Below are 25,982 nucleotides of genomic sequence, written 5' to 3'. Positions count from 1 at the left end.
TAAATGCCAAGATAGATTGTGAAAATAATTACAAAGAAAATAAAAGCATACGTTTTATTTATGGACACCTATTAAGTAGGTAAACTAAATAAAAAACTATGCCAGATGTTCTTTTGGGTTTCCTTCCTTTACATGGGCTAGACCACATAAGACTTCCTAGAGTACAAATCAACCCATAGCAACTATGGATGTTCTTCAGTCTTTCAAGGACTTTTGAAAGGTATTCAATATTAGAGTCTTATGTCTCAAAACTTTAACTGCCAATTTGATACATGAATGCATCTGAAAGTCTTTAAATGATTAATACTAGCAGAGAGGAAGTTTCCATGACAATTTCTTCAACAACAGCTAGTTGCAAACTGACCCTATCAAAGTCACTATCAATCTTGACAGTCATCAAGTGTTACCAGGCCATGGCATCAGTTGTAATAACAGTACTTGTTAGAATGTGAGTTTTGTGGTTACTTGTTGAGAGTGGGAGGGAATATGTCTCAATAAGAAAGGCTGTAAAAGCAGGATTCACAAGTCAAACTGTTATGAATCTGGGGTTCCCTGCCTTTGTATATAAAATCAGTCCTTTATAAAAATCGGTCCTTTAAATGAAGGACATTTTCTTTGTTGTTATGCCTCTTATATTAGTGGCTGTTAGAAATAAAAATTAAAGGTAGCATGCTCTTTGGGAAGAAATAATACACAGTGTTCAAAAGCACAACTTTGGAGGCAGACAGACATGTAATTGAATCCCATCTCCATGTTTACTAGCTGTGTGACCTTGGGAAAGTTGCTTAAGTTTTCCAAGCCTCATTTATGTGAGAAATACTTATGAAGTGCTGAATTGGCACAATTATGGAACAAAGAAGTATTCAATAAATAATAACTTAAAAATATTTAACAGGATGTTTCACTTTTTATGTATACTTCATGTTTTGCTTTTTACATACAACTTCCTTTTTGTGTATGCTTTTAGAGTAAAACTGATAGTACATTACTACAATTTAAACTTCTTAAAACAGTGATATATTATATGAACCTTAATTTTTGTAAGTAATTAATTTTACAGTATAGTCTATTCATTTATCTAGAGCATGCTGATGGTTTATGCCATAAATTAACAACTGTGTGTCCAACTGTGAAACCCCAGACTCAAGGTCTAGCAAAAGATGCTTGGGAAATCCCTCGAGAATCTTTGCGACTAGAGGTTAAACTAGGACAAGGATGTTTTGGTGAAGTATGGATGGGTAAGAAGCCTGAACTTTTTTTTTTTTTTTTTTTTTTTGGTGATGTTTAGCCACAGATTAAATTACCACAATTTATGATAAAATAGAATATGTCTAAATATTTAAAGTAACTGCTGTTCACTGATGTTTGGTCTAAAATCCCCTACAATATAGATAAAAATAGTAAAATGTGTTGCTTCTCTAGGAACATGGAATGGAACCACAAAAGTAGCAATTAAAACACTAAAACCAGGTACAATGATGCCAGAAGCTTTTCTTCAAGAGGCTCAGATCATGAAGAAATTAAGACATGATAAACTTGTTCCACTCTATGCAGTTGTTTCTGAAGAGCCAATTTACATTGTCACTGAATTTATGTCAAAAGGTAAGTGCATATTCCTGAACAGATCAGTAATTCTTAAGAGTATTCACATTGATATATTTTTTTAAACAAGTCTTCATTTCCATTTTTATGCATTTAAATTTTTACTGTATAATGTTTTCTAAGTTAAGATTTTTATGTAGACATTTGAAAAGAGGAAATTTGACATTTGTTTAATGGGATAGTTAGTGATTAGTTCCGGTTATTTAGAGAATAATAGAAAATTTAAAAGAATTAGGTGGGCGCAGACTATTTTGAAAGTAGATTTGTCTAAAGGAAATGGAATAGGTAGGAAAGTGAAAGAGAAAAAAAAGTGTACATATTTAACTAAAATGATACAATGAGAAAGATAGGTGTTATCTTTAGTACTAAAGCAAAGAAGTCAGGTAAAGTTAAGGAAATTATCTCATTTTAATATGGACATAATCCCCATGCTTAGGATTCTGGAAATGTCTTCTTTTCACCATTGTTGAAATTTCTCCATTTCCCCAAACCCCAAGCTTAGGTCTTAAGTAACAGGATTGGTGAGGGGAGATTGATGCCTTTCCCCCCTGCTTTTCCCCTATGCTAATGTTGCTTTAGAATAGGAATTAGTAAATAATGGCAGTCATATTTTCTGATAATCTTCCTTGGTTCTTTTTTAGTTGCGCCATATACTAATTCTTAATTCACTGTAGGTATTAATGTCAACCAGCTTGGACAGAATTGTTCCTTGGTTAGTTGGATATATGTTGAGTTTCTAGCTATTACTTGGGAGGCATAATCAAGAGCAGTTTTTCACCCACAATCCAAATGCATTCATTCAGCAAACATTTGATGAGTGTTCATTATGAGCCATGCATCTGTACTAGATGTTGGGAAAGAAGGGTATGGTATATTCCTTACTTTCAGTCTTTTGATTGTCCCCCAAACCATCCCCAAATAATAATTTCACTCTGGGAGGAAACCACAGAAGATCATGTATTCAGTGGTCCAAACAAAGGTATACACACAGTATATCTCTCTTGCTGTGAACACTGCAGTTTGTTGTTATTTGCTTGTATTTCTAAAGTTAACAAATATGATGACAGGCCCAGTTTTTTATCCACCTTGAATTTTTATCTCCTCTTTTGAGCCACTCCTGTTGTTACCTTCTTCAGTAGTCAATCTTGGCTAATGATGTAGTTCCATCTAGTGGTGACACAGGCAACTACAAGCTACCCATTTGGTGTAGGAAATTTTCCTTCCCCAAAATAGACTGAAACCAAAAGTTAAGAACTGACATAGCCTATTAATTGATAGCCAAAACATTCCTAAAGCCCTAAAACACGTGGACAAGAAGGAAAACACATTGGAAGGAATTTCTCCTACAAATAACTGACAAATGTTCTCTTTCAAAGAGTACATTGAATCAACTAAAGGAAGAAGGAAGAAAAGGGACAATAGGAGAAAGTTTCAGTAAAGACATTGGTAGCATAAGAAACATAATGGGGGTAAGGCTGATGGTTTGTTTATCTTTGTGTATTGATTTTAAGGATTATTTAATGGGAGAACATGTTAGAAACCTGTGTTGTCAAATCATTGAGTTAGGATTATTTCCAGGACGGAGATTTAGAATGTAAGAATACAAAAGTCCCTTTTCATTTTGAAACCCAGCGATTCTCTGCCTTGGTATTCAGGTGCTTAGCAGTTGGTTCTATGCAGTCTGTTCAAACTCGTTGCCTCAGTTACCCAAACATAAACCCATTTTCTTCTCAGAGAGATCTTCTTGTGGCCCTTTGTTCCATGGTCTTGTTCATGTTATTTCCTTCGCTTGGAATTTGGTTTCCCTAATTCTTGACCAATCTACCTACTATTCTTCCTTCATATTTTATTTAAGCCAGTTGTTAGAAGCCTTCCATTATTATCCCAATCTGTGGCAGGCAACAGTGGGGACTGCAGCCCAGGCTTCTGGTGCAGCTTGCTGGTGCCAGGGTGAGCTATAAAAACCTGGTCCTCCAAAATAAAATCCCAGGATGTGTGGTTTGAGAGAGGATCACTGCTTTTGATTAGCTACTTCAGATCACTAGGGGGCTGGCTCTGAGGGCAGCCATTGTGTCAACCCTCCTCAGGCAAAAGTGGCAGAGAAGTTTAAAGAGGCAGTACCTCCCACCCCACCCCCTTTTTTCTTCCCATTCCCCATTTGGGAGCAAAAATAGTTTGGAAAATTTACAAATTGATGGCTCCAGCCCTCAATAATAACAACAAAACCAACAAACAAAACTAGCAATCCCAGAGGAGTGGTAGAACTAAATTTCCAGAGTGATAAAAACATAATACTCAGAATGTCCAGTTCCCAACAAAAAAATTTACAGACACAGCAAAAAACAGGAAAGTATGGCCCAGTTACAGGAAAAAAAAGAATTTGCCAGAAACCATCTCTGAAGAAACTCATTCATTGGCTCTATTTTTCAAAGACTTTAAATCAACTGCCTTAATTATGTTCATTGAACTAAAGGAATTATACAAAGAACTAAGGAAAATTAGGAAAACATTGAACAAAATAAAGAGATCAACATTACATAAATGAACCAAACAAATTCTAGCACGATAAAGTACATTAATTGAAATAAAAAACTCATTAAACATATTCAATGGCAGATATTAACAGGAAGAGGAAAGGATCAGCAAACTTGAAGATAAAGCTATTGAAATTATCCAGTGTGAGGAGCTGAAAGAAAAATGAACAGAGCTTGAGGGATCTGTGGGGCACTATCAAGCATACCAACATATGTATCAGTGGAGTCCCAGAAAGACAAGATGTGAGAGAGAAAGGGGCAGAAAAAGTATTTGAAGACATAATGGCCAGAAACTTCCCAAATTTGATAAAAGGCATATATATGTACAGTTGTGAAGCTCAATGAACTCCAAGGATATACTCTAAGAGATCTACATCAAACACATTACACATAAATTGTCAAAATCCAAAGACAGAGAGGAGCAACTTGTCACATATAAGGGATCTGCAGTAAGATTAACAGTGGATTTCTCATCAGCAACCATTGACGCTAGAAGACAGTGGGTGGCATATTTAAAGTCCTTGAAGAAAAAACTGTTAACCAAGAATTCTTTGCCCAGCAAAATCATCTTTCAAAAATGAAGAAGTTGATTCTAGGCTGCTTTGGGAACCTGGGCACACTCTCTTCCCTCCACAGATTGTAGCTGCCATGGGATTTCTTTCCTGAGGTTTCTTACCACCGGGATTTCCTGCAGTATTTTGGACACACCTTAGTACAGGGATTCCTATTTGGAGTAATGGGAAAGATTCAGTAACACTTGGTGTGGAGAGTAGCTGATTCTGCACTTGAGGTTTAGCAGAGATGTCTATATTTGAAAGTGGATATGAGGGATGCGAAGTAAGGGCTTTGTACCCAGAGGAGAAGTGAGGAAAAAAGAAACAAGACTGTGCGGCAATACCTAGGACCCTTAAGAAATACATGGGGTAAGAGGAGCTAAGATGGCGGCATAGAGAGGAGTGGAAGACTGTTAGTCTCCTCTGGAACAATTCATAAACTACCAAAAAACTAGTAAACAGCCTGGAATAAGTGCAGGGAGACAAACATGACTGTCCACTTATCATCCACCAACCTGAATTGGGAGGAATGCCCAAGATCGCAGCATAAAATCTGTAAGTAAAAACTGCGGACCTGAGCCGAGAGCTGAGAGCCCCTCCCTCACGGAAGCCTTGCAGTGCTGGAGAGCAGCACTCTCTCAGCCCAGCTCCAACTGGGGTTTTAATGTTAACTGCTCAATACAGACAGCGAATCCCCAACAAACAGACAGAGGCTTTTCGTGACAACTGACCTTGGGAGAGTCAGGGGACATAGCTGTCTCAGGATGGGGAACAGAGGATCAGGTGCTATCTCTGTCTGATGGGTGAATCTGGGAGCTTTCTGTTCCTTTCTCTCTCTGTGGAGAAAGCCTCAGCCATTTTCAGCCCTCAGTGCTTTGCAGTAAAGAGAGCCTCAGCAATTTTAAAATTGCAGCACTTTGACCAGCAGAGTCAGAGAGAGAAAGAACTTACTGATATGCAGATGACCTCTCTGGAGGGGGCATAGCTTCCCAAGAGGAAAGGGAGAGGCCCAGCTCCACTGTTTGCCTTACTGGAACCAGACCCCAAAACCTGGGGGAGGAGAGCCACAGGCCACACCCTCTTACACTAGCCAGTGACAGGCTGACAGGTGCACTTGCTGGGCAGAAAAGCACAGGGTGTGTCAATCCTCTGAGAAAAACCATCAGGGAAACCAGATACTGAATATTTCCTACTTCTGTGACCTGAGCCTATTCTTATCTGGGAAAACTTGATTGGGGTAATCTAGAAGGTCAGATGCCTAGACAACAGAAAACTACAACTTACACTAAGAAAAACAAAGCTATGGCCCAGTTAAAGGAACAAATGTACACTTCAACTGAGATACAGGAATTTAAACAACTAATGCTAAATCAATTCAAAAAGTTTAGAGAAGATTTGGCAAAAGAGATAAAGGCTATAAAGAAAACACTGGGCATACATAAGGCAGAAATCTAAAGTTCAGAAAAACAACTAGCAGAATCTATGGAAATGAAAGGCACAACACAAGAGACAAAAGACACAATGGAAACATACAACAGCAGATCTCAAGAGGAAGAAGAAAACACTCAGGAACTGGAGAACAAAACACCTGAAAGCCTACACACAAAGGAGCAGATGGAGAAAAGAAAGAAAAAATATGAGCAACATCTCCAGGAACTTAAGGACGAAATAAAGTGCAAGAATGTACGTATCATTGGTGTCCCAGAAGGAGAAGAGAAGGGAAAAGGGACAGAAGCAATAATAGAGGAAATAATCAATGAAAATTTCCCATCTCTTATGAAAGATATAAAATTACAGATCCAAGAAGCGCAGCGTACACCAAACAGAAGAGATATGAATAGGCCTACGCCAAGACACTTAATACTCAGATTATCAAATGTCAAAGACAAAGAGAGAATCCTGAAAGCAGCAAGAGAAAAGCAATCCATTACATACAAAGGAAGCTTAATAAGACTATGTGCAGATCTCAGCAAAAACTGCTGTGCTATATTTAAGATACTGAAAGAGAAAAACTGCCAACCAAGAATTCTATATCCAGCAAAGCTGTCCTTCGAATATGAGGGAGAGCTCAAAATATTTTCCGACAAACAGACAATGAGAGACGTTGTGAACAAGACACCTGTCCTACAGGAGTACTAAAGGGAGCACTACAGAGTGATAGAAGACAGGAGTGAGTGGTTTGGAACACAATTTTAGGAGATGATAGCACAGCAATGTAAGTACACTGAACAAAGATAACTATGAATATGGTTGAGAGAGGAAGGTTGGGAGCATGTGAGACACCAGAATAAAGGAGGAAAGATAAAGACTGGGACTGTGTAACTCAGTGAAACCTAGAGTGTTCAACAATTGTGATAAAATGTACAAATACGTTCTTTTGCGAGGGAGAACAAGCAAATGTCAACCTTGCAAGTTGTTAAAAATAGGGAGACATTGTGGGAGGGATGCAATCAGCATAAACTAGAGACTGTAACTAATAGAATCATTGTATTGTGCTTCCTTTAACGTAACAAAGGCGATATACCAAGGTAAATGCAGGTAAGAATGGGGGATGGGGAGGCGTGTTAGACACTTGACATTGGTGGTGGTGTTTAACTCTTTACTCTACTTTGATTTAAGGTTATTTTTCCTTTTGCTGTTTCCTAGTTGCCATTTTTTTTTGTCTTTCTCTTTTCTTTTTCTTTTGCCTCTCTACCTTCTTTGACTCTCCCTCCTGCCTTGTGGAAGAAATGTAGATGCCCTTATATAGATAGTGGTGAAGGTGGTGAACACATAAATATGTGACCATACAGAGAACCATTGATTATTTACTTAGGATGGAATGTATGGCATGTGTTCTAGTTTGCTAATGCTGCAGAATGCAAAACACCAGAGATGGATAGGCTTTTATAAAAAGGGGGTTTATTTGGCTATACAGTTACAGTCTTAAGGCCATAAAGTGTCCAAGGTAACACATCAGTAATCAGGTACCTTCACTGGAGGATGGCAAATGGCGTCCGGAAAACCTCTGTTAGCTGGGAAGGCACGTGTCTGGCGTCTGCTCCAAAGTTCTGGTTTCAAAATGGCTTCCTCCCAGGACATTCCTCTCTAGCAAGCTTGCTCTTCTTCAAAACGTCACTCACAGCTGCACTCCCTTTCCTCCCCCCCGAGTCAGCTCATTTATATAGCTCCACTGATAAAGGCCCACCCTGAATGGGTGGGGCCACGCCTCCATGGGAACATCTCATCAGAATCATCTCCCACAGCTGGGTGGGGCACATTCCAAGCGAATCCAACCATCACCAAAACGCCTGCCCCACACAAGACCACAAAGATAATGGCATTTGGGGGACACAATACACTCAAACTGGCACAGCATGTGAACAAAACCATCTTAAAAAAAAAAAATTGGGTTGATGACGAAACTTTGAGGGCAATATACTGAGTGAAACAAGCCAGACACATAAGGACAAATATTGCAGGGTCTCACTGATAGGAACTAATTATAGTATGTGAACTCATAGACATGAAATATAAGGTACCAAGATATAGGACAAGGCTACAGAATGGGGAGCGGTTGCTTAATATGAGCAGAATGTTCTACTAGGATGAACTTAAATGTTTGGAAATGAACAGAGGTGTCGGTAGCAAGATGTGAGAATAACTAACAGTGCTGAGTGGTGCATGAATGAGGTGGAAAGGAGAAGCTCAGACTCATATATATCACCAGAAGGAAAGTTGGAGGTCAAAAAATGGGAATATATAAAACTGAAACCTGTAGTGGGCAATGTCCATGATTAACTGTACAAATATTAGAAATCTCTTCCATGAACCAGAACAAATGTATGACACTACAACTAGAAGTTAATAATAGAGGGGCATATGGGAAAAATATATATCTATTGCAAACTATATACTACAGTTAGTAGTATTTCAGTGTTCTTTCATAAATAGTAGCAAATGTACTATACCAACACTATGAGTCAACAATTGAGGGGGGTTGGTTAGGGATATGGGAGGATTCGAGTTTCCTTTTCTTTCTTTTTCCGTCTTTTGCTTTATTTCTTGTCTGGAGTAATGAAAAGTTTCTAAAAATTGAACAAAAATTAATTGTGGTGATGGATGCACAGCTGTTTGAGGGTACCGGGGGCAACTGATGGTACACTTTGGATCTTTCGATAATTGTATGGTATGTGAACAATCTCGATAAAAATTAAAAAAAAAAAAAAAAAAGAAAAAAAAAAAAGAAATACATGACCTGAATGAACAGTACAGATTACAATACTGGAAATCTTCAGTGTACTGCATTGAAGATACCACATTAGAGCAAATGTGGACCTCAATAGAAACCATGTAGTTATTTTAGGTTATTTGCTTTTCTTAAAATTGCTTTGTTTTGTTCTAAGGTGGTGATTTGTAATGTATGTGAGATTTTTTTTAATTTTTCAATAAAATTTAAATGAAGTAAAATTTTTAAAAAATGAAGAAGTTAAGATATTTACAGGTAAACAAAAGCTGAAAGAGTTCATTACCAGATTCCCAACAGTGTTCATTACCTGAAGACCTATCCTACAAGAAATGCTAAGGGGAGCCCTTCAGACTGAAACAAAAGGACACTAGACAGTAACTCAAAGCCATAAGAGGAATAAAGAACAGTGGTAAAGGTAACTACGTAGGTGAATATAATCTTCTGTATTATTGTACTTTGGATATGCAACTGCTTCTTACTCCCATATGACTTAGCAGATAAATATGTAAAATAACATTTTAAATGTATATTAATGGGTATATAATGTATAAAGATGTAATATGAGAAAATGACAATATAAAAGGGGAGGAATGTAGATATATAGGAATAGAGTTTTTATACTGCTGAAACTAGATTAACACTAGTCGAACTAGGTTGTTATTTTAAGATGTTCATCATAATTACAAAAGTAATTACTATGACAATATCTTTAAAAATATAGAGAAAAGGTAAAAAGGGAATCAAAACGGTGCAAAAAAAGGAAATAAATACAAAAAAAATGACAAAAAATCTATAAGACATACAGAAAACAAATAGCTAAATGGCAGAAGTAAATCATTCCTTCTCAGTTATTACTTTAAATAGCATTGGATTAAACTCCACTATTAAAAGGCAGAGATTGGTAGATTGGATGAAATATCATGATCCGTCTGTATGCTGTCTACAAGAGCCTCACTTTAGGTACAAAGACACAAAGAAATTGAAAGGAAAAGGGTGAAAAAAAAATATTCCATGCAAACAGTAAGCAACAGGTAGCTGGATTGGCTACATTATTATCAAATAAAATAGACTCTAAGTCAAAAAAGATATCAAGAGACAAAGAAGGAAATTATATATTGATAAAATGTTTAATCCCACAAGAAGATACGATTAATTATAAGCATATATGCACCTCGTAACAGAGCTACAAAATGTGAGGCAAAAATTGACAGAATTGAAGGGAGAGATAGATAGTTCTACAATAATAATTGGAGACTTCAATACACCACTTTCAATAATTGATAGAACATCTAAACAGTAGATAAATAAGGAAATATAAAGTAGTTGAATAACACTGTTAATCAGTTAGACCTAATGGATACAAACAGAACACTTTACCCAACAATAGCAGAATATACATTCCTCTCAAGGGCACATGGAACATTTTCCACAACAGACTATGTGTTAGGACCAAAATCAAATGTTAATTTGATCCTATATATAGGAAGTCCCAAAACATCTACAAGAAAGTTACTAGAACTAATAAACGAATCCAGCAGACTTGCAGGATACAAGATAAACACAGAAGTCAGTAGGGTTTCTGTATACCAGGGAACAATCTGAAAAAGGAAATCAAGAAATCAATTCCATTAACAATAGCATCTAAAATATCAAAATACTTGGGAATAAATTTAACCAAGAAGGTGAAAGAGTTATACACTGAAAACTACAAAACATTACTGAAAAATTAAAGAGGATCTAAATAAATGGAAAGATATTCTGTGTTCATCGATTGGAAAAATTAATATCGCTAAGATGTCTGTATTGCCTAAAGCAATCTACAAATTCAGTGCAATCCCTATTAAAATTCCAGCAGCTTTTTTTTTTTTTTTTTTTTTGCAGACGTGGAAAAGCTGATCTTCAAATTAATATGGAATTGCAAGGGGCCCCAAATAGCGAGAACAGTCTTGGGAAAGAACAGCAAAGTTGGAGGACTCACATTTCCTGATTTCAAAATTCACTACAGACTATAGTAAAATAGTAATTGAAGCAGTATGGTACTGGCATAAGGCTAGACATATAGACATATAGACCAATGGGATAGAATTGACAGTCTAGAGATAAATCCTCACATCTTTGGCCATTTGATTTACAAGAAGGGTGCCAAGTCCGTTCAATGGGGGAAAGAATGATCTCTTCAATAAATGGTGCTGGGACAACTGGAAATCCACTTAGAAAAGAATGAAATTGGATCCCTACCTCTCATCATGCAAAATGACCTTAATCAGAGCTAATACTGTAAACCTCTTAAAAGAAAACATAAGGAAGTGTCTTCAGGACCTTGTAGTAGGCAAGGATTCTTAGATTTTACCCCAGAAGCACAAGCAACAAATATATCTCTATAAAACTGCATTAAAAAAAAAAAAAAGAAGCAGCAAAAGAAAAATTAGATAAAATAGATTTTGTCAAAATTTAAAACTTTTCTGCATTAAAGGGCATTATAAGAAAGTGAAAAAAACAACATACAGAAGGGGAGTAAGTATTTGGAAACCATGTATTTGATAAGGATTAATATCCAGAATGTATAAAGAACTACAATTCAATAACAAAAAGACAGACAACCCACTTTAAAAATTGGCCAAGGATTTGAGTAGACATTTCTCTAAAGAAGATATTCAAATGACCAATAAGTATATGAAAAGATGTGCCAACATCATTAGCGATTAGAGAAATGCAGATTAAAACTACCATGAGATACCACTTCACACCCACTAGGATAGCTGTTACTAAAAAATATGAAAATAACAGTTATTGGCAAGGATGTGGAAAAATAGGAACCCTTGTACATCGTTGGTAGCAAGTAAAATGGTACAGCCACTGTGGAAAACATTTTCAGAAAATTAAACATAAGAATTACCAAATGACCCAGCAATCCCATTCCTAGGTATATACCCAAAAGAAATGAAAGCAGGGACTTGGACAGGTACTTGTACAGAGCTTCTGTTTGGTTTGAAGGATAATGATGTTGGTAGCAAAACATTGTGAACGTAATTAACAGCATTGAATTATGTGTTTGAATGTAGTTAAAAGGGAAAGTTTTAAGTTGTGTATATGTTCCTAGAATTTGAAAAAAAAAAAAAAAAAAAAAGCACAGCTCAGAGGACTATACAGCACAGTGAACCCTAATGTAAACCATGAACAATAGTTAATATAGTACAATTACAAAAATATTCTTTCATCAGTTGTAACAAATGTACCACACTAATGCAAGGTGTTACTTGGGTGGTATGGTTTATGGAAAGTATATTTTATGCATGATATTTCTGTAAACCAACAACTTCTCTAAAAAAATTAAAGAAACATATTAAAAATAAATAAATTTTACAAGATATGTTTTTTAGCTTAAAATACAGCAGCATAATAAAATATCACTGAATTATTACCATCAGATAACTGAATAATTATTTTAGATACATTCATCTCATATTCCTTTGGAGAAAAGATGAAGATGAGCAGACAAACAAAAAAAAACAACTGCCTTGGTTTCATGGCTTATCCTCTTATATAGAATCATTTTTCATTTGAATCATCTTAGTAGTCCAAATACGGAAACACCTGTTGAATAAGCTCATATACACTGAACTATTTGATGTGTTTGTGACCAAAACAACATTTGTAGCTCAATGAAACTGTAGTACTAACAGTTGCAACTGAGTGAGGAAGGAGCTTTTTTTCCATTTGCTTCCCTTAATGGCCAAAAGAACTGCCAGGGTAGACAGTTCTGGCCTCCAAATAATAACCATTTAGTATGTAAAATGGAAAAAAAAAAAAAAAAAAAAGACAAGTTTACCTCCCCTTGCAAAACGTACTTAAGTCAGTTACGGTTTTTGCATAAATTTTGTTTTAAACATGTGTTTTTCAACTGGGAGCAGTTTTGACCCCCAGGGTATATTTGGCAATATCTGTACATTTTTTAATAAATTATTTTTTAAAAAGTAAATTACAGCTTATTATAAGCAAAAAACGAAACAAAAAAGAAAAACACCCATAGCCCAAAGCATAAAGAATTACCAGGTATCTGATACATTCAGTAAATATGTTAGAAATTGAGGAAGAGATGACAGGCTGAAATAGGTAGAGAAAAATTAGTGGAAAAGGCAAGTATTCAGTCAGACTTGAAGGTTATGAAGGATATGGATGGGTAAAAGGAAGGGAAGGGTATTTCCTTAGAGCTGAGAGCATATGACAAGACAGTAAACAGAAGCATGGGTGTTAGAAAGCATACATAAAACCTGTGTGAGGCCATATAAGTAAACCAGTTTGTGAAGAGTGTCAAGTACAGAAAGGTAAATTGTTGGCAGTGAGGCTGGAGAAGTACATGAGACCAACTGAAAGGCTGCTTTGAATTGATGTCACTATTATTTATTAAGTATCTACTCTCTGCCAGGCATGTAGATGGGCTTCAGAGGGTCCATGAACTTCCTCAGAAGTTATGTGTGAACTGCATATTTATGTATATTTCTGTGGTAAGAGCCCATAAGTTTCACCAGATTCTCAAAAAGATCTTTGAACCAAAAAAGGTTAAGTACCCTTGAGCTAGAGGAATGGAGAGAGTTTAGAAGCCATTGTATTACTTATTAATCTTTGAGTGAGTGGATATGTTCCAAAAACCTTCTGTGATAGATGGATATAAAAAATGTTTGGGGGAATTTGATGTGATTGGTTATAGGTCAAAGACACAAATTTCAATCCTGTATTTCTGTGCTCTGCAAATTTAGCTCTGTTTTAAAAAACTATTATCTATTGTTTTAATGAATGATGTTCTATTTAGTGTATTGGTCAGGGCACCCTGTCTAGATTCTAAAAAAACAAAGGACTGTGTCTTCTACTTCTTTTATGTGTTCTGCTTTGTCAGGTAGAATCTGACTGACATCAGTCTGTCTTGTGGACTGAGAAAAAGCATGGTCCCTTCTGTTCAAGGCCAATTCTTCTACCTGCATTCTCGATTCTCCCTTACATTTAAAAAGAAAAACACCTTCCCTTGGTCCTAACATTTGCTTTTCACCTCCTGCTTTATCTTGTTCCTTTTATGGTCAAGATTTTTTAAAAAAATAATGCTCCCTGTCTACACTTCCTAACCAGCCATTTGCTCTTTTTAAAGCTAGTCAGTTTATTTAATGTGTCAACTGTTTTCATGGGGTACTTTTTTTTAAGAATTATGGAATATTTCAGACAAACCAAGAATGCTCTAATACCCTTGTCTCTTCCACCCAAATTTAACTAATGTTAATATTTTGCCGTATTTGCTTCAGATCATTCTACTAAGAAAACAAAATATTAAAGGTACATCGAATCTTTATTTGTACCCCTCCTTAAGCCCATTCTCCTACTTGTGCCTCAGAGGTAACTACCTCAGTTTCAAAGTTGGTGTCAGTAATATACATATTTGCTTATTAAGAGTATTTTTATGTTTTTAGCTTCCATAAATTCTAACTAGCTTTATTTTCACTCAACATTATGTTTTTGAGATTTGTTCATGTGGATAAGGGAAAATCTAGTTCAAACACTTAGCTGCTGAATGAGATTCTATATGAGTATACCACTATTTATTTTCCCACTCCTTTCCTAAGGAATACTTGGGTTTTTCACTGTTACAGACAGTGCTGCAGTGAATATCCTTGTACTCCCCTTTTGCTCATATGCACAAGTCTCACTAGGGCATTGGGTCTCAGTAGCAGTAGCATCACCCAGAAACTTGTCAGAAATGCAAACTCTAAGGATAGGCTCACCAATCTGTGTTTCAGCAAGTCCCCCAGGTGATTGTGTTGCTCCCTAAATTTGAGAACTGCTAAGGTATATACCTAAAAATGGAATTGTACGTTCATGGGATACCCGTATCTTCAGCTTTGTTCTAAAGGTATTACCATAATATTTTCCAAAGTGGTCATTGTTAATTTGTCTTCCCTCTAGCAGTATTTGAGAATTCCCATTTTTCCACGTCTCTGTAACACTTGGTATTCTATGAAAATTTTGCTGGTCCAGTGGTGTGTTTTTGTATTTCATTTACTTCATATTTCCCTGATTTGAGTGTCTTTTCACATGTTTATGGGCTGTTCTAGTTTTCCTGTGAATTGCCTATAAACATCTTTTGGATTGTTTTTCCTGTTAGGTTGCTAGCTTCTTTCTTAGCGATTTTTAGGGGTTCTTTATTCCATTTGCTCTTTTTTTTTTTTTTTTTTTTTTTTTTTGGTTTTATTTTTTTTTATTTTTTATTTTTTTTTATTTTTTATTTATTTTTTTTTTTTTTAATTCAGTTTTATTGAAATATATTCACAAACCATACAGTCATCCATGGTATACAATCAACTGTTCACAGTATGATCATATAGTTATGCGTTCATCACCACAATCTATTTCTGAACATTTTCCTTACATCAGAAAGAATCAGAATAAGAATAAAAAATAAAAGTGAAAAGAGAATACCCAAACCATCCCCCCATCCCACCCTATTTGTCATTTAGTTTTTACTCCCATTTTTCTACTGATTTTTTTTCAATTTTTTAACTTTGTTTATCTAAAAATTAAAAACAAACAGGCAAACAACCACCAAAAAAACCCCACAACATTTCAAACAAAGCATCCATTTGCTCTTTAACCCACAATGTTCTAGTAAAACTGTCCTGGCAAGGATCATCAGTGATCAACTGATTAACTAAATTAATAATGGTTAATTTTCATCTCTCCAGTGCTTGGCACTGGTAAAATGATATTCTTTAAACTCTTTACATCCTTGGTTTCAGGGATACCACAGTTTTCTTGCTTTCTGGACATTTCATTCGCAGTTAACTTTGCTGACTCTTCTTTTCCTGCCTACTCCTTGAGTACTTTTAATCTATATACTCAACCTGGGTGCTCTCGTTCATTTCTGTGGCTTTATTCTTCAGCCTGTTTAATATTGTAACTCCAGCCTGTCTTCTGACCCATGTATTCAAGTCCAGATGTCTTTTAGATACCTGGATATCCCAGAAATATTCAGAGTCAACAAACTGGAATTCTTCATCTCCCAACAACCCAGCATCCCCCTTTATACCCTGTTCCTGTTAATGACACACCATCCATCAAAACCCAAGCCGAAACCTAAGATCATCACTGACAATTTCATTTTACTACTCCCTTATGTAATAGTTCATTAAGTTCTGTTGATCCTGTTTATTAAATCACTCTGGAACATTTTTCCTTCTCTCCATTCCCACTGCCATTGCTTTATTTGAGGAGTAATAGTCTTTCTCCTAGACTATTGCAGTAACTTTTTAAATTACTCCTTTTGTGTATTTTTGACCTATCACCTCAGTTTCACTCTTCAGTACTGGAGTATTTCCTTTCTCAACAGAAATCTGATTATATTGTTTCTCAACTTAAAATACTTCATATATAAAGGATAAAGTCCATTTATTCATTGCCTTCTATCTTCTGACTCTTTCCTTCCTCTGCAGCCTTAGTTGCATCAGTTCCCATCTTTGTGGCTTATGTTCCTACATAGAAATGGCTACCTTAACTTCACTGAACTTATTCTACTATTTCATTCCTTCTTTCTTGCCTTCTTTCTTGTTCTTTCTCTTTCTGAAATTCTGTTTCTCTTCATTCTTCCTTTAAGATGCATCTCCACTGTGAAGCCCTTTCTGACTTCTCCATAGGACTAACCATATCCACTACTACTACTGTAGTTTGTACAATAATTCCTTTTTTTCCCTAAACTTTTAGTTTTGAAATAATTTCAAACTTATGAAACAGTAGCAAAAATAATACAAAATCAATACAAGAAACTCTAGTATAACCTCCGCCTGCATACCCAGACTTACCAACTGTTAACACTTTGCCACATTTGTTATATCAGTCTATCTGTCTGTGTATCTGCCTGTCTATTTTCCAGTCATTTGAGAGTAGGTTACATATATCATGCTCCTTGAACACTTAATGCTTCCATGTATGTTGCTTTATAATCCTCTCAACATTGAAAGAGTTGTTTGGTTTTTTAACTTTTATTTGGAAATAATTTTAAAGCTATAGAAAAGTTGAGAAAGTAGTACAAAGAACTCCTGTTTACCTTATATCCAGATTTATCAATTGCTAACTATTTATGTCTATCAATACATAAAATATGAGGGTCTTACTGTGATCTTCAGATCTTATATTGCTATTTGGTTCCTTTTTATGATCTCTGTCTTTTTATTGAACTTTCCTTTTGGTTTTCCTGATTTTCTTTAGTTCTTTGTCATGTTTTCCTTTAGCTCTTTATCATATTTAAGATAATTATTCTAAAGTCGTTGTCTGGTATGTCCAAGCTCTGGTGTTCCTCATTGATGGTTTCTAATGCTTTACCTTGCTCCTTTGTGTGAGCCATCATTTTCTGTTTCTTTGTAAGTCTTCTAATTTGAACACTTTGATTTTTTTTTTAATGTTTCATCTCTGGAATTTAGTCTCTGAGGCATTTGTTCCCAAACTCATGTCCAACTGGGGTTGTGACAGAGATTTCCTTGAATGCTAGGAGCTAACAAAATGAAACACCTTTTCCAGTCTTTGCGTATTGGCCTATACAGAGCCTCTGCTTTATAGCTTAACTTGCCTAACAGTGAGTTTAAGTAACAGCCCAAGGTAACAGCATAGGGTCCTCCCCAGCCCTTTCTCATCTTGTGTCTTGAAATTCCCTGTTTACATGTGTTCTGGTTTGCTAATGTTGCTGTTTTGCAAAACACCAGAAATGGATTGGCTTTTATAAAGGGGGTTTATTTGGTTACAAAGTTACAGTCTTAAGGCCATAAAGGGTCCAAGGTAAGGCATCAACAATAGGGTAACTTCACTGAAGGATGGCCATTGACGTCCAGAAAACCTCTGTTAGCTGGGAAGGCATGTGGCTGGCGTCTGCTTGCTCCCAGGTTGTGTTTCAAAATGGCATTCTCCAAAATGTTGTTCTTGGGGCGTTTTGTCCTTTCTTAGCTGCGGCTCCTCTTCAAAATGTCACTCTCAGTTGCTCTGAGGTCCCTCTGTGAGCTTTTTTTCTAGGACTCCAGTGAACTAATTAAGACCCACCCTGAATGGGTCGGGCCACATTTCCATGGAAACATTCAATCAAGAGGTCACACCCTAATCAAAGGAGTCGCTCACAGTTGGGTGGGTCACATCTCCATGGAAACATTCAGTCAGAAGGTTCCAGCCTAATCAACACGAATATGTCTGCCCCCACAAGATTACGTTAAAGAATATGGCTTTTTCTGGGGGACATAATATATACAAACCAGCACAACATGGATCCGAATGTCCCTTTTCCATAGGAAATATTGTTTCCTCCCATTCTTGGATACTACGCTGTATGAACCAAAGCACACCGTCCTTTGTCCTGTGATTTGACTATTCTCCTGTAGTGTTCTAGCTGCCCTCCGAGCTGCCTCTATGCACAGGCCAAGTTCTCAGACGGCAAGCCTGCAACAAGTGTCCAGGTTCAGTCCTTCTGGATACTATCAAACAGATTGTCACAGGCATACATGCATCCTACTATATGCATAGGGCTCATTCTTCTTCCTCTGGACTGGAAACTTGAGAGTGCTCTCTGGGCACTGAGCCAGGGAGGGAGTGAGGGTAGGGAGTCAGGGTCAGCAAGAGAGCCACAGGGTTTTCCTATTGTTTTAAGTTGCCTTTTTCTTGATTCAGTGTTCATCTGTTTCCTCACTGCTTTGACTGTTTTACAGAGCTCTGAGAAAGATGATTCTACCAGTTGTTTTGCTTGTTTAAAGCGTCTGTGGAGGAACGAAACCTTGAAGCATCTCACTCTACTGTCTTAGTGATAGCACTGTCTCCAATAATTCTTTTTTAATACTGTATATTATTTATTCATTTGCATATATGGTTGTATTAGTTAGGGTTCTCTAGGGAAACAGAACTAACAAGAGATGTCTATAAATCTATGATATTATAAAAGTGTCTTATACAACTGTGGGTATGCACAAGTCCAAATTCCATAGGGCAGGATGCGTGAGTCCTAATTCTGTAGGGCAGGCAGCGAACTGGCAACTCTGATAAAGGTGTTCGATGAGCTCCTCAGGAAAGGCTTCGCTGGCTAACTGAAGAAGAAGCGACGGTCCTCTCTCTTTCTCCCTTAGAAGTCTTCAACTGATTGGATTAAATCGAGCAGATTGAATTCTCTCATTGAGGAAGACACACCCTTTGTTGATGTAATCAGTCACAGGTGCAGTCCATTGACTGATGATTCAATAAACCAGCCTTCTAGTTTATCAGCCAGCCACGAATGTCCTTCCAGTTAACAGTTACGCCAGTGCTTGCTTGACCAGACACCATCACCTTGCCAAGTTGACACGTGAATCTAACCATCACAGTTCACCCCTTGTCAACTTGGCAGTTACACACATCACCTTAAATCATACTTTATCTCTAAGTAGAGCACAATAACAGACATGTATTTCACCTAACAATACTCAGCTGTCCTGTGTACAGCTGGAAACACACTAAATCCCTCCAGAATAGGGTGCAAGGCCTTGCGTGACATTGACTCTTACACTTGATTTCCTTTTCCCCAATGCACAGTTACTGGTAAAAGATGTGTCCTCTGGAACACTCCAGAGGTCTGTGAGAAGGTCTTCCATGATAAATCCTTTCTAACATTCCAATCTCTAAGCCTTTGAATCCCCTCTGCATTATACCAGAGCAGTTCTGGCATTTCAACCTCAGGTAATGTCGGACACCTTTTGATCCATGTTTCAGCCAACCACCCAAACAAACTGGTAATGCCCTTTCTAATCCTTTGAGCTATAACATTGGATGCAGAATCTCTGGTTAGTGGCCCCGTATCAATAAATTCAGCCTGATCCAACTTAATATTCCTTCCACCATTATCCCACACCCTTAATACCCATTCCCATACATATTCCCCTGATTTCTGTCTGTATGTTGGAAAACTCATGCAATTCTTTTGGAGTATAGCCTACTTCCTCACGGGTAACACATTGTATCTCACCCTTCGGGGCCTTTTGGGACTGTAGTTACAGGTCTTGAAGCAAAGACTGGTGGTGGGGGTGGGTCATGAAAATAATTAGAAGTCCCTCAAGCCATTCACCTCAGGACATTCCGTTGTAGTTTCATCTCCTGAAACAGGATTAATCTCTCCAGATGTAGGAGTGAGGGCTGCTTCCTCAGGGGAAGTGATTATAGGTTTAGCAGGCACTGAAGGGTTAATCTAATCTCTTTAGGTGGAAGTTGGATGGCAGGCTCCTCAGGGCAGACTGGAGGTTGGGAAGTTGTTTCCTCAAAGCAAGCTGAAGGTTGGGTACCTGTCTCCTCAGGGCAGACTGGAGCTGGGGGGAGGGGCTTTTTCCTCAGGGCAGACCATTGCAGGTATATCTAGCAAAGAATCCAGGATTCCAGTGGCCTCACTGCCATTATTATCAATCCATATGTCCTCACCCCAAGTTTCAGGATCCCATTCTTTTCCAATCAATGCCACCCTGCGAGGTTGAGATTTCAGTTTACATTATAAATCTGCTATTTGCACAGTGAGACTCTGGGTCTGGTTTTCAGAAATCTCAAGTCTGCAGCCAAAGGAAATAAGATTTTCTTTCAGGGCACACATAGTAACCTTTACATCTGTCATATGGGACTTAAGTTTCAAATTTGAAGTCTTTAGCTCGTCCCTTTCTCATAACTTTATCCAGCATATCTAAGAGCAACCAGCTAACATCATTACACCTCTTTACTCTGCAAAACTGTGTTAAGGTGTCAAAAACACTGTCACCCAGAGCCTTGCTTCGTATAAGAGTGTGATTAGGAGAATCACATGGTGGTATTTTGCATATCTCCATTGCCAACTCACGCCATGGACTGTCAGTACCATCTTGATTATTGGAAATGGAGTCATTAGTGCCTTTGAATCTAATCAGAGTTGAAAACCAATTGTAAATGCCCATTTTAAGATTCTGTTTCTCAAGAGCCACTCCTGGTACTAAGCTCTATTAGTTAGGGTTCTCTAGAGAAACAGAACAAACGAGATAATCTGTAAATGTAAGAATTTTTTTAAAAGTGTTTTACACAACTGTGGGGATTCACTAATCCAAATTCTGTAGGGCAGGATGCATGAGTCCAAAATCCATAGGGCAGGCAGCAGACTGGCAGCTCTGATGAGGTGTTTCCTCAGGAAATGCTTCATGGCTAGCTTAAGAAGTGAAGGTCTTCTCTCTTTCTCCCTTAAAAGTTTTCAACTGATTGGATTAAATCCAGCTGATTGAATTCTCTCATAGCTGAAGACAAGCCCTTTGTTGATGTGATGAGTCACAGGTGCAGTCCATTGACTGATAATTTAATAAACCAGAAGGCTGGTTTGTTATGACTGATAATTTAATAAACCAGAAGGCTGGTTTATTATGTCGTTGCAGTAATGGTTAGGCCAGTGCTTGCTTGACCAGATACCTGGACACCATCACCTTGCCAAGTTGACACATGTACCTAACCATCACAATGGCTTTCATACTAGATCAAGATATTTTCACAGGAAGGGATGAGCTCTTATTTATCTTTGTATTTTCTGTACCTTTTACAGTGCCCCACACATAGAAGACCCTCAATAAATGTTTGAGTGGTCAAATAAAAGGACAAACACAGTAACATGTGCCCCATGGGGTAGGTAGACAGACCAGAAGAAATACAGTAATTTTTTCAGTAAGAATGTCTCTATGTGAAGAGGATAAGGCACAATTCTCCTTGCTTTATAATCCTCTCAACATTGAAAGGGTTGTTTGGCTTTTTAACTTTTATTTGGAAATAATTTTTATAGGAAAGTTGCCAAAATGATACAAAGAGCTCCTATATACTTTTAACTAGATTGAGCAATTTCTAACTATTTATATCTATCAGTATATGAAATATGAGGATGTTTTCCTGAACCATTTGAGTATATTGCAGACATCATGCTCCCTTTTCCCCTAAATACTTTCGTATATGTCTCCTAAAGATAAGGATGTTATGTGTACATAACCACAAACACTTATCAAATTCAGGTAATGTAACATGGATATGATTCTATTATCTATTTTCAGTTCTGTTATCTAGCATGCAGTCCATATTCGTATTTCCCCAGTTGTCCCAGTGATGTCCTTTATGGAAATTTTTTCCCAGCTCCAGTATCCAGTGCATTGCATAAAGTTGTCATTTCTCTTTTGTCTCCTTTAATCCAGAGCAGTTCCTCAGCCTTTTTTTTTTAATGTTTCATAACATTTTTACTATTTTTAGAGAACAGTCCAATTGTTTAATAAAATATGCCTTACTTTGGGTTTGTCTGATGTTTTCTCTTGATTAAATAGCAGTTCGTGGTCAGTTTTTAACCATATTAGGATAGCAGCCAAACTTTTCATTTTGAGCCTGTGTCTCTGCTCTTATTCATAGTACTTTGCAGTTCTTAGTATCTTCTGAAAACTGAGAGAAGTTGGTTGGGCCAACACTTCCATGGTTAGCTCATGTAGCTAGCTAGGTTTAGTTTTATCTGTTCCAAGATATTCCCAGTTTTCTGAGCTCTTGAATCAGAGTGACTTAAAAATATGTTTCTAAACTACTTTTTGGATCCAAATTGGTACCACTGATCTTGATTACAGACAGGAAAGAATGCCTCTAGTCTGATGCATTTTCCCTTTCTTCATACATAACAGGAGAAGTTTTGAGTTTTTCAGATTATGGTTCTCTTCTAGAATCTTGAAAGATAATTATTCAGAAAATCCAGGCTTCAAAAAAATGTATTAAAGAATAAGAAGAAGTTTCATGTTGCAGTTTGGTGATTTGTTTAGGATGGGAGGGGTATTTGTTTCAATCCTCATTTAAGGTTTCCTTGGTTTCCATGAATATCTGCTATCTCTTACAGGGAGTTTACTAGATTTCCTTAAGGAGGGAGATGGAAAGTATTTGAAGCTCCCACAACTGGTTGATATGGCTGCTCAGGTACTTGTGTGTGTGTGTGTGTGTGTGTGTGTATTTATATACATGTAACAATTTGAATTGAAATTGTATATAAACAATGTAGTATAATCTTTGCAGAATAGTATAGTTTATATTATAAAGTCATGAAATTTTAGAACTGGAAGGAATGCTGGAGATAATCCAATCTTATCTCCTTATGTTACAGATAATGTAGAATCTGAAGACCAGATTTACATAATTTGTTAGTAACCGAAGCAGTATTACAGCCAGACATATAACTCCCAGTCCAGGGCCTTATACAAAATTTAAAATCTATATATGATTTCTATTTCAACAAATACATTTTAAGAAAATAAATGATTACTGTTGCGGAGAAAATATTGGAAGTCTAAAGCGTATGCTGAATTTTTTCTTAACAGTTCAAAACAAGAATTAAGATATCATTTATATAGGTTAAAAATTGAATGGGATATTTTTACTCATTTTTTTTTTCAAATATGAAGTGAAACCATTAAAAAGTTTCCATTAAGATACATGGTAGGTGTTTGAGGCACCTATTTTTTGGCTTTGGTCGACTTGTTTGCTCTAGGACTCATCTCTCAGTGAGCCTCCAAATATCCATAGAATCTGGCAGTTTAAACAAACTTTATACTGAGAAACCATATACTTGAGGCTTTAGCATATGCCAGGCCTGGTCCACACTCCTAAATTCAAGACTCTTCTGTGGTAGGTGTTGGCAGAACTTTTATGTAAAGGACCAATAAATATTTTAGGCTTTGGGGGCCACATACAGTTTCTGTTATATAGTCTTTTGTTTTGTTTTGTTTTGTTTTCTTCACAGCCCTTTAAAAATGTAAAAAACCGTTTTAGTCCTCAGGCCATACAAAAACAGGCTATAAGCCATGTATGACCTGCAAGCTATAGTTTGCCTACCTTTATTCTGTGGTTAAAATTTTTATCACCAGGACATCTTAAATTGGTGTCTGATAAAGGACCATTTGGGCTTGCATCCTGAGGCACTAAATAACTCATTACTTTATCTTAAGTACTTACACAAGAAGACATTATGCCCTTGATGGTGACTAGATGTACTAGATAGTTGAAAATCTAGACCTTTAGAGTAGGTATCAGATCTTTGGAATCTTCATTTAGCCTATTTTTATATTACAATATTTTCTCTTTTTCTCATTATCTGCTACAGACCATATATGCCCTGTAAACATTATCTCTATTTAAGGTATATAATTTTTTCAGTGATCTGAATTAACACACACCAACATTGTCTTCTTCCTGCTTCCCTTTGAATCATGTCTTTTTTTCTTTCTAAGATTGCTGATGGCATGGCATATATTGAAAGAATGAATTATATCCACCGTGACCTTCGGGCTGCTAATATTCTTGTAGGAGAAAACCTTGTATGCAAAATAGCAGATTTTGGTTTAGCAAGGTTAATTGAAGACAATGAATATACTGCAAGACAAGGTAAAATTTACTTTTTAATGCATGCTTATAACCTAATGTTCTAATATTCTATGGATTTTCTTATTTAATAGTCTTTTGAACATACAGCGTTTTATAGACCAAGAATAGTTCTAAGTTCCATCAGAAGAATCATAGAAACTTTCTTTTTAGTCATAAAATCATAAACAATAAATAATACCATGGCTTTTTTTTTAAATTCATTTTTATTGAAATATATTCACATAACATACAGTCGTTTGTGGTGTACAATCAGCTGTTCCCAGTACCATCATAAAGTTATGCATTCATCACCCCCATCTATTTTTTTTTTTTTTCTGTGTGATCTACTTTTATTATTTTTTTAATTAAATTCAGTTTTATTGAAATATATTCACATACCATACAGGCATCTATGGTGTACAATCAACTGTTCACAGTACCATAATATAGTTATGCATTCATCACCCCAATCTATTTTTGAACATTTTTCTTACATCAGAAAGAATCAGAATAAGAATAAAAAATTAAAGTAAAAACACCCAAATCATCCCCTCCATCCCACCCTATTTTTTGTTTAGTTTTTGTCCCCATTTTTCTACTCATCCATACATCAAGGGAGTACGATCTACAAGGTTTTCACAATCGCACTGTCACCCATTGTAATCTACATTGTCATACAGTTGTCTTCTAGAGTCACAGCTACTGGATTGCAGTTTGACAGTTTCGGGTGTTTACTTCTAGCTATTCCAATACAAAAAGGTTTTATCTATATAGTACATAAGAATGTCCACAGAGTGACCTCTCGACTCCATTTGAAATCTCTCAGCCACTGAAACTTTATTTCATTTCATTTTTCATCCCCTTTTGGTCAAGAAGATATTCTCAATCCCATTTGCTGGGTCCAGATTCATCCCTGGGAGTCATATCCTGCGTCGCCAGGGAGATTTACACCCCTGGGAGTCAGGTCCCACGTAGTGGGGAGGGCAGTGAGTTCACCTGTTGAGGTGGCTTAGAGAGAGAGAGACGGCCACATATGAGCAACAAAGAGGTACTATACCATGGCTTTTTGAGAGTTAATTTCCCCAAAACCGAAGGAAGAATCTGAATGGGTGTTCTTTGCATTATAAATATAGTAAATAGTACACACCTCTTTATACATTTTTTGGCATGCCAAAATATTACAAACATTTTTTAATTCTTCTCATAACAAATTTCATGAACCATCCAGATTTTACTACACACAAGACCAGAAAGGAGGTAATATTTAAAGCTAATGTTAAGAAATAGCATACATTTGTATAAAGGCTTTGGAAACCATTTCTTTTCCAGATTATAATAATGATTAGTATATATAAAATTGTAGTAAATAAAAACATTTGGAATATTGACATTAAAGAGTGAATAAAAGAAGCTTGTAGAAATTAACATAGGTTCGTTCTTCCGTTTGGTCTGTCTTTAAATTAATTCAGTGCACACTTAGTGAACACATAATATATGAAAGGTGGCAATGCATATACAAAGAGTATGGGCTTTTAAATCCCTATGCTACTTCTCATTATCCAAGAGATCTCAACCAAGTTATCTAACCTTTCTGACTGAGCCTCAGTCTCTTTATCCACAAAAGACTAGATGATAATGTCTACTTTTCAAAAGATT

The 25,982-nt window shown here is 36.6% G+C and overlaps 1 protein-coding gene across 4 annotated transcripts in view; it reads left to right on the top strand.

Annotated features, from left to right (window-relative positions):
• YES1 (YES proto-oncogene 1, Src family tyrosine kinase) overlaps positions 1-25,982 on the top strand; it is a 121,670-nt gene that overhangs the window by 76,354 nt on the left and 19,334 nt on the right. For all 4 annotated transcript variants that reach the window (XM_037806015.1, XM_037806013.1, XM_037806012.1 and 1 more), the window contains 4 exons: positions 1,083-1,238; positions 1,423-1,602; positions 22,810-22,886; positions 24,194-24,347. In XM_037806015.1, coding sequence (XP_037661943.1) covers positions 1,083-1,238; positions 1,423-1,602; positions 22,810-22,886; positions 24,194-24,347 — 567 coding nt within the window. The remainder of the gene's footprint in view (positions 1-1,082; positions 1,239-1,422; positions 1,603-22,809; positions 22,887-24,193; positions 24,348-25,982) is intronic.

Source organism: Choloepus didactylus, chromosome 16, assembly GCF_015220235.1.
Source record: "Choloepus didactylus isolate mChoDid1 chromosome 16, mChoDid1.pri, whole genome shotgun sequence".
Taxonomy (NCBI): domain Eukaryota; kingdom Metazoa; phylum Chordata; class Mammalia; order Pilosa; family Megalonychidae; genus Choloepus; species Choloepus didactylus.
This window is presented reverse-complemented; position numbering and strand designations above follow the sequence as displayed.